Source organism: Populus trichocarpa, chromosome 2, assembly GCF_000002775.5.
Source record: "Populus trichocarpa isolate Nisqually-1 chromosome 2, P.trichocarpa_v4.1, whole genome shotgun sequence".
NCBI lineage: Eukaryota > Viridiplantae > Streptophyta > Magnoliopsida > Malpighiales > Salicaceae > Populus > Populus trichocarpa.
Genome location: NC_037286.2, coordinates 3,127,441 through 3,140,210, shown reverse-complemented (window position 1 = coordinate 3,140,210; position 12,770 = coordinate 3,127,441). Strand labels below are relative to the sequence as shown.

The following is a 12,770-nucleotide window of genomic DNA, read 5'->3' as shown; positions in this document are numbered from 1 at the left end:
AAGGCAGCAATTAAATTAAATAAGAAACGAAACAAAAACAAATTCTTAAAAATGAAAGGTGGTCTCCCTTGTTCATGGGCTTATGCCTTATATTCCTATATCCTCCATACCTCCTTCAATTCTCATGCTGACGCTGGGAAATAAATAATGGGTTGTGGGCTGATGTAGAGTTGGGTTGGCTTTCAACCTCAAAAAATACCACACCGAAATCACCCTAAATCATTATCGTATCACATGCAATGGCTACGACGATTCCACACTGTTACTACTACATCCCTACAACATCTGCACAGCTCCAAACACCAAACAAAACTCATCGCGCTCCCAAATTCTCTAAGACTCCATCAAAAGTTCCCCTCTCAAAGAGACATGCAAACAAGGAAACCTCAAAGAAGCTTTTGCTTCACTTACTGCTCTTTCCTCTGACGATGGCAGCTACCTTCTGGTTAACCCAGAGGAGGTTTATGCACCAATTCTTGAGCTTTGCGCAACCAAGAAAGTTTTTATACAAGGCCAACAAATTCATGCCCATTTGATAAAATCCAATTTAGCTTGATTCTGTGTTTTTGATCACTAAACTTGTTTTTATGTACTATAAGTGTGGGTCTGTCTTGGACGCGCAGAAAGTGTTAGATCAAATGCACGACAGAATTATTCTTACATGGAATGCTATGATGGGTGCTTATGTTTCGAATGGAGAATCTTTAAGAGCGCTTGATTTGTACAGGCGAATGAAGGTTTTGCGTATTCTCTTTGATTCTTTTACTTTTCCTTGTGTACTTAAAGCGTGCGGTAATGTGGTTGAGGATATCCAGTGTGGGGCTGAAATTCATGGTCTGGTAATTAAATGTGGATATGATTCCATTATGTATGCTGCTAATTCTCTTGTTGCCATGTATGCCAAGTGCCGTGACATAATCGGAGAGAGGACACTGTTCGATAGAATGAATGAAAGAAACGATGTTGTGTCATGGAATTCTATAATTTCTGCTTATTCTATAGATAGGCAGTGTATGGAGGCATTGAAATTGTTTAGCGACATGCAGAAGGCTGGTGTTGGTGTGAATACTTATACTTTTGTTGCTGCTCTTCAAGCTTGTGAGAATTCTTCCTTCAAGAAACCGGGCATGGAGATTCATGCTGCTATTTTAAAATCAAGTCCAGTTACTGCCTTGGTGGCTATGCATGTGAGATTTAATTTGGTAAAATGAGTGATGCTGCTAGAATTTTTGATAAGTTGGACGAGAAGGATTACATCAGTTGGAATTCCATGCTCGCAGGTTACATTCAAAATGGTTTATATATGAAGCTTTGCGATTAATTCTTCTGTGGTTTGCAGGATGCTAATCTAAAATTAGATGAGGTTTCTCTAGTAACCATCCTTGCTGCGTCTGGGAGATTGGGTTGTTTATTGAATGGAAAGGAAATTCAGGCTTTAAAATTGTTGAGGGAAGCGCAGGTGGAAGGGATGGAAGTACGTAGATGCAATGATGATAGGAAGCACCTTGCTGGCTTGCAGTGGATTGAAGTGCTTGTCCCATGCAAAAGAAGTTCATGGCTATGCTTTGAAGCAATGTTTATCTGGTCTTATGCTGCAGAATATGATAGTTGATGTGTATGGAAGTGTGGGAATATTAATTATGCGACTAGAATGTTTGGGTCGAAAAAATGTAAAGATTTAGTGTCTTGGACGAGCATGATATCGTGCTATGTACATAATGGAAATGCAAATGAAGCTCTTGATGAAAGAAATAGGTGTTGAACCTGACTCGATATCTCTAGTGAGCATCCTCTCTGCTGCTGCTAGCTTATCTGCCTTGACTAAAGGAAAAGAGATTCATGGTTTCATATATACAGAAGGTGTAATTCCCAAACTTTTAGTTCAAATTCAAGTTCAAGTTAGTCCAAACCCAACCTAAATTAACCTAGGTATATAAAAAAAAGTTACTAGAGAATTATTTTTCTCTCTTCTAATTCTTGTGGCTGTCATGACCCTCCCCTCATCAAACTAAGAATTTCAGTTTTTGATTAAAAAGTTTTTGGGTTTAAAAAAGATGAAAGTAGCAAATAAGTGATTTTCTTTCATATTACTTTTAATTAGGATTTGTTTATGAAAGGATTAAAAAAATAAAGAGAGATTAGGGTTTATAAGGATTAGAAGTTTATGTTGTTAAGATTGATTTATGATTATTAAGGTTTTAATGTTAGATAATTAATTAGTATGTTGTTAGAAATAAGAATTTATAAGTTGATTTGTTTAAATTAATTTTTATGGGTTAAGAAATTTATTTTAACCTTACTGGAAAATCTGGACAGAATGGTCTTGAGGTTGAAGATGATCAAATTTTATCTTTACCAGAAGTAAAAGTTTAGCTCTGTGGACAACTATGATCAGTGCATATGGAATGCATGGACGTGGCAAGGCAGCTGTTGAGTTATTCAGTAAAATGAAGGACCAAAAACTTATTCCTGATCATATTACCTTCTTGGCACTTCTTCATGCATGCAGTCATTCAGGATCAATCGATGAAGGCAAAAGATTACTTGAAAGTTGAAACTATGAAATGTAAATATCATCTGGAGCCCTGGCCAGAACATTGTGCATGTCTGGTCGATCTTCTTGGCCGTGCAAATTGCTTAGCAGATGCGTGCCATTTTGTGAAAAACATGCAGATTGAACCGACTGCTGAAGTTTGGTGTGCACTCCTCGGGGTTTGTCAGGTTCACTCAAATAAAAAACTTGGACAAATTGCCGCCCAGAAGCTCTTAGAGTTGGACCCTGATAGTCCAGGAACTTTCGTGCTGATATCCAATCTCTTTGCTTCCAGTGGAAGATGGAAAGATGCGGAAGGAATAAGAATGAGAATGAAGGGGAGTGGGTTGAAGAAAAACCCTTGATGCAGTTGGATTGAGGTTGGGAACAAGATTCATACATTTCTAGCCAGAGACAACTCTCACCCGCAATCTTATAATATTTATCAGAAGTTAGCTCAAATTACGGAGAAGTTAGAGATGGAAGGGGGGCATGTGCCTCAGACCAAGTTAATTTGTTTTGCACAATGTAGGGGAAGAAGAGAAAGTTCAGATGCTCTATGGGCATAGTGAAAGGCTGGCGATTACATATGGTTTGTTGAGCACTCCTGGGGGGACCCCTGTTAGAATTGCAAAGAACCTTCGAGTTTGTGGTGATTGCCATACTTTCTGCGAGCTAGTTTCAAAATTCTTTGGAAGAGAACTAATTGTGAGGGATGCCAGCCGATTTCATCATTTTGAAGACGGGATCTGCTCTTGTGGTGAATTCTGGTGACTATGTAAATATGTACCTGAAAATTTGGCTCGCACAGGATTCTTTTGGATTCACATTAATTCACCAATGGTAAGCTATTGTTTACTACCTCACCTATTACGCTGCTGTTAAGTTTACTACCTTGCCATGTTCCAACAAGGAGTTAAGATGGGATTTAGGTCCTGATAGGCAGGACATTTGAAGCAGCATTATTCAGAAAGACTCCTGTGGTCTATCCCTGAAGTTGCCTCTGTGCTGCACTTCTTATGCAAGACTTGTATTGGGCAAAAATGAGGTACTCACAAATTATTATGCTGAGAAAAAGGTGGTAATGGGGTACATTTAAACACTTTCAAAATTCTTCCGTCTCATGTAAGTTTCTCGCTATTTTGTCAAACATGCTGATCACGATTCATATTAGATGGATTCAAGCGATAATATAAAAATTGTGATCATGCCTTTTGACATTCCAGGTTCAGGTTATCAAGGCATGTGCTTCAGGAGTGAATGCGTGCATATTCCAATAGGAGGAACTGAAGGACAGAATTTGTGAAGCTGTTTAGCACATGTCCATATCTTTCTGCTGACATCGTTAATCATCAATAAAGACTCTTATTGAATCCAGATGTTCCCATGTAAGGTCGACTAAAATCTAATATTTTATTTGGTGATTGAGCTAGTCTTCCAATTCCGTTACAAAAAATATAGGGGGAGGGGGTGGGTTGCCGACACAAGTTTCTTTTGGGAGCAATTTCTTTTTTCTGGATGTTTTTGTGAATTGAAATTTATAGACATCTGAGATTTCAATCAGAAAAGGCCTTGGGGTTGATCAGGCTGTTTACTGCTACTCTCAAATGCAATGAGCTTTTCTTCCAATCACATATCAGAATCCAGAGCTGCTGTTCAAGTCCCCAACTTTACAGTGTTCTAAGCAGCAGTCAGATTTAATTTTACTCCCAAAGGCAAAATTTGAGGTAGAGTGTCACTCAGCTAGAGCTCATCTGGATTTAGTCCCTTGAAGTGACCCCTATCCAAGGGTTATAAAATGATTCTAATGTTTTTTTTCTTTCTTCAAGTTATTCCCAGGCTATTGCCGATGGTTAATTCTTAATTAATTCTTCGAGGTTCTATCGGCCATCAAGAAAGGAACCTCTTTCAAGAAAATTTGTTGTATCCACGAGAACTCGAGACCATTAGCTACCATAGTCTCATCCACTCAGTCTAGTCTGTTAACATGTGGGCTTCAAGGGACCAAAAAAATCATTCTGATGTGCTTCAAGGCCCCCTGTTTTCTACACTTTGTTGGATGGTCTCCCCCTTGGATATTTGACCTCTCTGGTTTCTGCTTGGTCTCAAGTCTCAGAATTGAAAACCCACTCCGCTGTGCTAGATTGCTTTTGATTTAAGCTCGTATTGGTCTATTGACTGTGCATATATTTCAGTTCCTTCTATGTTATATGGGATATTATGAATCTGAAAATTACCGTGCATTTTCGGTTTCTAAATTAAAAAAAAAAAAACAGTAAACTATTTATGATGCAATTTCTACTTCGTTGGATTTAATTAACTTGTTAACGGGGGCTTACTTTGGTACTCTGTTACAAATAAGAAGAGCTCTTGTACAGATAACCCTGAGAAAAAATAAAATGGTGTAATTCTGAAGTTGGAGCGTGCCAAGACAGAGTTCGTCACTCGGTTGCCATAACTAATGGTGAGTTTGGCTGGTGTAAACTCTATTTTTTAAAAAAAAAATAAAATTTTTTTTTTGTTTTTATTTTAAAAAAATATATGTTTTCAAATTATTTTGATGTAAAAATTTATTTTTAAAAAATAAAAAAAAAATTATTTTAATATATTTTTAAATAAAAATTATTTTGAAACACTACCACTTAAACATAATATAAATCTAAATGAGTGTTATGTTTTTCATTATAACTGTTTCTTATTTTAAATTAGTATTTTTAAATAATTTTAATATGATATAATAAATAAAAAAATTATTTTAATATATTTTAAATTAAAAAATATTTTTATTAAAGCATCTTCAATAAAAGATACTATCTAAAAACAAATTGGTAATATAATTTTTTGTGCATCATAAATATAGTTTTTTTATTTATGTGTATTTTAATGGTGAAAAACCTTTTAAAAGAACCAATTGTATTTTAATATATTTAATACACAACTATTTTAATAATTAATTTAAAGAATTTTTAATTAATAAAATTTACAAAAAAATCAATTAAAGAAAATTACTAACCTCAACATGAATTCGGCAAAAATATAATAGAATAATTTTATAAAAAAAAATAAATTAATAATACAATTTAAAAAAAAAAACTAGTGAAAAGAAATTGCAGTATTTAATATTTTTTCGGCTGAGTGCTAGATATTTAAGAACTTGGATTGTACAGCATCAAACAGGCCTACCTACGAGTCTACTCTACTAGATTGCAGACTCTGTTACGAAGAGCATAGCTACCTACTTGTAGATGTCTAACATGGATATAAAGTACTGAGTAGGGATCGCTGCTATAGCCAATGTTGATTTCTCCCTGGCCTATCTTTATATAGTACTTCTTTTTATTTTAAGTTCCCGCTGGAATCTATTTATCTATTTTAAATATTTATTTTTTATTATAAAAGTATTTTAAAAAAATTAAAATTTTTATTTTTTATTTATTTCAAATTAACATTTCTTAATATTTTTAAATTATTTTAATATGCTTATATTAAAAATAATTTAAAAAATAAAAATATATATTTTTTTAATATATTTTTTTAAAAAAAATATTTTAAAAAATAAATTTTATCGCACTTACAAACAATTTATACCCTTACATATGACGAGTGATTGAATATATTAAGCAAGTATAAAAAAGAAATTTATATTTATATTGATGAGAAATAATTAAGAATTAAATACTTTCATGTTAAAAAAATAAATAATGTTGCACGAGTAATTAGGTTTTTTTTTTTTTTAAAAGGATGTTTTAGATAGTTATACACTTTTTTAAAATATAATAAATAATAATCCCTTAAAAATGACAATATATTTGCCAAAAATAATATAACGTCACACAATATCTTAGCAATTAAAATTTTATTTCTTTTTTTATATTTTTGTGTGCTCTTTGTTTATGATTTTTATTATTATTTTCGATCATGTATGTATGCTCGTTAAATAATTTACATGATTCTAAAAAATACACATCTCTTCAACAATTACATATTTGAGTTATTTGAGTAGAAATTCATTGTTTTATGTTTTTATATGCTTTTTATTTATGATATTCTTAAACCTTTTCATGAGATTCTATCCTCCCTTTTATTTTTTTCGACTTCTTTCTCTGAACCGCCTCTTGATTTTCAATTAACCGGTGACTGTGCTCATTAATTTTTAGCTGGGCTGGTAATAGTATGCGCACTGATCACACACCGTTTAGCTGGAATCGTATCTAAGCCATAAATATCCATAAGCCAGTGAGGATAGAGGTTGTCAGCAGCATGAGTTAATTTCTCGATGGACGGGAATCGGCATTTGAGCCACCTACAAGCATGAATTGACAACTGAATTTGAGCACAGAAGCACAACACAGGCGTAGAGAGAGAGAGGGATGGAGGGAGATCAGTCGGGAGGGTGTGTCACAATTACAGAGGAGTGATCACTCGTTAGGCATGCAGGCTAATGGCAAGTAATCCAAGCAGAACGCATTGAAAAACAAACCAGATACACATTATACATTTGAAGTCCAATAATCGCAGGGTGCAGTGACCTTCTGTCCCTTGGGAGGAGCAGTCATGTTTGAAAGTTGTGGTCTGGATCATGATGATGATCCTCTGCTGTACTGTTTCATACAGTATATACATTTAAAACAGTCGTGTGATTGTTTTCACGGTTGGAAATTTGTTGCTGTAGAACATTATGTAGATTATTGTTAATAGATGTTTTCTTAGCATCATGGAGTTATAATTTAACTTTTTTTATTTATTATATTCTTACATATATATATATAGATTTTACATTTATAATCTGTAAATTTTTTTATTTTATTTTATTTTAAAAGGTTACTGTGTATCTTTTATCTAGAATTACAGTTTATGTTCTAAAATTATAATTCATGCAATATATGTGAATCTCTTTAAATTGTTGCATGTATATATTAATTAACTAGGCTATTTATAAGACATGTTTATGTTTTGTTTAGTTTATACGTGTTATTGTTTAAGCTTATTATTTTGCCATAATACATATTCATCTTGGATGAAAATAAACAAGGGTATTTATTTTTTTATTTTACATAATTTAAATAACTTTGTTTATTAGGTTGCTTCATTGCAAGTTTTATTTTTTCTATTACTTCTTTAATGTTAAGCTAGGATATTGATTTATAACTACTATTAGCTATTTTTTTATAATTTATATAATTTGAGAATTGCTTTTTCTAATGATAACAACATAAAATATTAATTTATGTCTTTACCTTGAACTTTGTTAAGTTCTTGTAGGAAAAAAATATTAAAATTGACCAGTAATAATTTTGATTTAATTAACATGAGAGCTTTGAGGCATATTGAATCATAGTGATTTTGTGAGTAAAATACTACATTTAAGGTATATCAAACAATACACAATATGAAGTATATGATTTAATAAATAGTGCATCTGCACATTAGAAAGCTATGCACAAATAGTTCAAGGTTAAAATTGTCGTTAAGAAAAGGTTTGTAGTCATAAAATTTATAAATTTAAGAATAACATCAAAGTTATCTAGTTGGACCTATTCATATAGACAACATTGTTCACTTGTATATTACTATTTACAAATACAAAAAAAAACAGAGCAATGAATAAATACGATATAAAAAGCTTTGTCTAATAGATTGAGTTTTAAGCGATACTGTTTGTGATCCTTCTAGTCTTTTATGAGAATTTACTTTGTGGAAGTCATATTCACACGATTTTTTTTTTAATATAATGATGGGTCAACTATGTTATGGAAATTCTCTGAACAAATATGTATCACTAAATCCATGATAGAATTCAAGGTTTATAAATCCTGTTAAAGCATTAGAGAAAATCAAATGGATTTTAAATTTCTCATAGGATATTTTATATTGGCCAAAACCAATATCAGCTATTTGTGTTGATTGCAATAACCAATAAACAATTAGAAAATGACATGAAGTGGCATGTATAATTACGAGTCTAGATATACATGTCGTTGATACAACATCATTAAACATTTGTTCTCAAATAGAATTACTTCCATTGACTTTTATAAAAGCCAGGGAAAAATATATGGGATCTATATCCAGAGATTCGCTAAGAGAGCTTATGTATAATTCATCGAGGGAAAATGTAAAAAAGTGTGATGATGACAACCATACCTAATTGACTAATGATCTCGAGATCTAGGTTTAAATGGAAAACCAAGTCATATAATATTTTTGACAACATTGAAAAAAATATTATTTCATACTTATTCTTATGATGAAATAAGTATTATTTGCAACATGATAAATAGTGAACCGAGTTACAAATGGTTCTCATATCTTAGTACACCAAGTGGAGTATAACATAATACTTTTAATGAAAGATCACCTACATGAGTGAAAAATATGATTGTTCACTTGAAAATTTGGGCAAATACTAAGTTCTCAAAGGCACTTATGAAAGAAATAGTTATACAAGGCCAAAATAAACACCACTGTAAAAATCAAAATAAATATCCAAGTAGAGAGCTATGTGAATACTATTATCTTTGTTTACATAAAAAAAAAAAGTTTAGGATATCACATTCACTATTTAGCCGAGTAAATTCGATAGTATTTCACCATGCAAGATTCAAAACCAAAAGCTACATATTATAATGTAGTAACATACCAAATCAATATCTCTCAACAAATCTCCGAGTCATTTTTAAATTGGTGGAACAATTTTCATTTACATGGGAGATTGTTGAAAATTTATTATAATTAAACAAATTATAGGTGAATGAGAAATTAAAATAAAAGGACATTTGATTGTCTTACTCAAAGAACCCTTGTTTTTTATAGATTTAATTATTGATCAATGCGGCTAATTAAAGATTGTCAATAATGAAAATTAATTATTTAACATTCTAACTTCCAAAATTTATTATAAAAAATTAGGTGAATGAAGAGTTTCATTCAAAAACTTTTTAGATTTTTACACACTTTCCTCTACCCCATGTTTTAATATTTCATTCTCATTTTATGCTTTGATTTTCCTCTCAAATCTAAAGCATATCTTTATATTGTTAAGAGATATCTGAGTTTTATATTATTTGATTTAGAGATCTTGGTTTAAAAATACATTATCAAAACTAACATGGTGTTATTAGAATCTTGAAAGAAATATTCTATATATCCTATTTGCATAATTGAGAAGCAGTAATACTTAAGAATAAATAATTCATCATTAACAATAATAAAATCAAGATTCATTACTTCAAAATGCATTAACAAGAAAATACCTTTCTTATTTTAATTCAAACATAGTTAATCTAAACATGTTTATTTTAAGTTTATAAATTTAAACATGGATAAATTATAATTGTTTTTTTTAAAAAAATCTTTTATTTAGCTTGTATTTATAACAATAAACAACCAATTTATACTAATTATTTTTAAATTACAATCCATTACGAGAAACTAAATATATTTGCATACTATTCTAATATATTTACTAATTTTGATCTAAAGTCACAAGCCCATAAACCTGTATCTCCAACGCTGCCTGCTGCGCCGCCCTATATTAGTTTCTTCCTCTACGGCCTGTGGCCTATATTTCTACACTCTTCTTCTTTTAAGCCATCTCCATCGTGGCCTGTGTTTCTTACTCAATGCACCTAACCCAGCTACCCTCTCTCTCTCTCTCTCTCTCTCTCTCTCTCTCTCTTAGCTGTCCACACCCTGCTTCTTTAATTCAATGTTCAACGAGGAGGGTCTGTGTCCTCATCATAACGAACCTCTTCATATAACCCCTTCGCATCGGCTTCAGGTCCTCCCTCTGTATTCATGTCACACTCCCTTCAGATAACTCTAGGGTTTCTTTCCTTCCTCTGATCTCCTAGTTCGATTTCTGCTTTCCATCCATGAAATAACAAAATGATTTCTACTTACCGCATCATATTTATCTCCCATTTCTTATTTTCTTCGATGTTTTCGTAAGTGATTGTCTCCTAACCCCAGCTGCTTCATCTATACGTTTTTCCTTGTTTGCACGCACAAGATGCGCATTATTTTCCCGTTCTTAGTGTTTTTTGGGTATTTTGTTTATTATTTTTTTTCATTTGCGGAACCAGAAACTGCTGTTCCGCGTCCTGATTTCATCTATGAACTGAAGAACTTTCCAATCCAACCTTTTCCCTCTTCTTGATTTTTCTATAGGAATAAAATAATTTGGAAACATGTTCCTCCCTGTTAAGACTTGATAAAGTAGAATTTTTGCAATCTTCTGATCATAGTTTCGAAGCGGTATCTCCATTCTATACAGGGGCATGCTTAGAACTACTTTCCTGTACTTACACCATGATGATCCATCTGCTCCGAGACGAAGCATCTTCTTGCTCATCAGAAAAAGATGTAGCATACACTTCACAGCTTTCGTTTTTCATTATAGCAAGAACAAAACCTTGCAGGGAGTTGACCTGATCTGTTTTTGTATGGTCAAAGAAGTTCACTAGGGAAAAAGTGAAGCTGCCAGCATGATCTATCTTTGGTTAGAGAAAGAAAGGACTAACCCTAGCTAGGTCATGCTGTGACAGCCTCACTCCTTCCTATTTGGGGACCCATGATAGATTCCAGACGTTTCCTTCAAATCTAGAAAGAAGGTATAAGAAATCACTGTAAGTATATGCTTTTCCATTAGTTTTTGTGTATGCTTTTCCCTCCCTTTGTGCTTGTGTGTCCGGCATGCGTTTGCTTACCTTTCCCTTTTCCAATTGCTTTTGTTTTTTGATTTTTTTGCTTTTTTCTTGCACTCTCCACTTAATAGATAGATGAAAAAGAAAATAAAGTCAAATACCATTCCTCATGTTTTGTTCTTTGCAATAAAAAATACTACTTGCATGAATGTGATGAGATCCCTCATGAACTCGTCTTGGTCCCCAACTATATAGCTCAAAGTTCTTGGCTCTCTATGCCAAGTTTTTCTTCTTCTTTTTGGTTATAACCTGCTAAAGAAACTTGGTTAATTCATCGACTTTTTGTTCATATAAAAATGTGGACAAAGATCATTATTACATGTAGACGGAGATCTCAATTTTTGTTTCGTTTCATGAAATTTAGGTCCTTCCTACATCAATTAAAGTAATTAAATTTTAGTAAGTCAAAAGTTTTATATATGAACAACTTCAGTGTCGGTCACGCTTCAGTATATACCGAGCATGTGACTACCTGAAACAGTATTCGCAATGCAACGTCCAATCTAAGGTCCAAGCCAAACACTAAATATGTTGTTATGTCGGCCACTTGTTCACTAATCATCTTCTTAACAATTTTCTACAGACCACAGGCCGTGATGTGATCCAAGGAGAGCCGACCAGTTCAATGGATTGAGAGTATGTTAGGTTGGGAGGAGAAATAATTTGCTCTTCTTTTAGGGCATTGGTGGACTCGGTTTTCTGCGTGACACGTCCACTTTTTGGACTTGAAATTATTTAGGGGTCGATGGATACAATGTCTCTGGGCTAAAGAATAGAAAGATATCTTGATGTTCATTATATGTGGCGTTTTCAATGAGATTATTGATTAATTAGTACCATGTAATTATGAAGGGTTGTAAGAAGTCAAAGATACCTTTACCTGTTGAAGAACCAACGTGGTCACCAGCCATAAGCAATTATCTAAAATAGGAGAAGGGTCTTGTGCCCAAATGTGTTAGTGGTGAACAAATAAGAATGGAATAGGACTCTCTGTGATTCTCATCAGCAGCAGATAAATTAATCCCGAAACTGACAATTTATATAAAATAAGTGACTTTCATTAAAATTGTCTCAAATGGAAAGGACGAATCGTATATTGTAGGGAGCAAAATATTAATGTAACTCGGAGCGAGTTCACGGCTTGCTGAAGATTCATCGATGTGATGTTCATAATAGAAGAGAACAACGGGTCCCGGTAAATTACTGCTTGGATTGTGTGTAAAAACACAATGGACCCTTATCGTATGAAATGAAATTGCCTTTAATCAACGGAATCCAATTATTTCTTGATCAGGAGTCCATGAAATTCTAGCAATTGAACCTTGAATCGCATCCAATCTGTGCCTATTCTCCTTCTACGCTTGTTAGGAGAGGCAGTTCGCGAGGACAACTAAAGAATAAGGTGTAGCTGTGGTTAATCATTTTTGGAGGGTGGTCGGTAAAAACATTATATATTTTCAAACAAATAGGATATTATGTTTCCAACGTTTGATTAATATTTTTTTAGTTTTTGAAAGAAAAGAAATATTTAT

The 12,770-nt window shown here is 32.9% G+C and overlaps 1 protein-coding gene and 1 long non-coding RNA gene across 2 annotated transcripts; both read left to right on the top strand.

The window, feature by feature from the left end:
• The first annotated feature begins 572 nt into the window (after positions 1-572).
• On the top strand, positions 573-4,718 carry LOC18096149 (pentatricopeptide repeat-containing protein At3g63370, chloroplastic). The gene is given in 9 exon segments (XM_052450783.1): positions 573-1,196; positions 1,199-1,477; positions 1,479-1,620; positions 1,623-1,740; positions 1,742-1,902; positions 2,329-2,552; positions 2,554-3,045; positions 3,047-3,658; positions 3,760-4,718. Coding segments are annotated over 8 exon segments (2,286 nt in total). The 5' UTR covers positions 573-587; the 3' UTR covers positions 3,308-3,658; positions 3,760-4,718.
• Positions 4,719-10,044: 5,326 nt separating this feature from the next.
• On the top strand, positions 10,045-12,129 carry LOC112326606 (uncharacterized). Its single transcript, XR_002980354.2, has 2 exons — positions 10,045-11,160; positions 11,822-12,129. It is a non-coding gene; the product is annotated as an uncharacterized LOC112326606 (long non-coding RNA).
• The last annotated feature ends 641 nt before the right edge of the window (positions 12,130-12,770 follow it).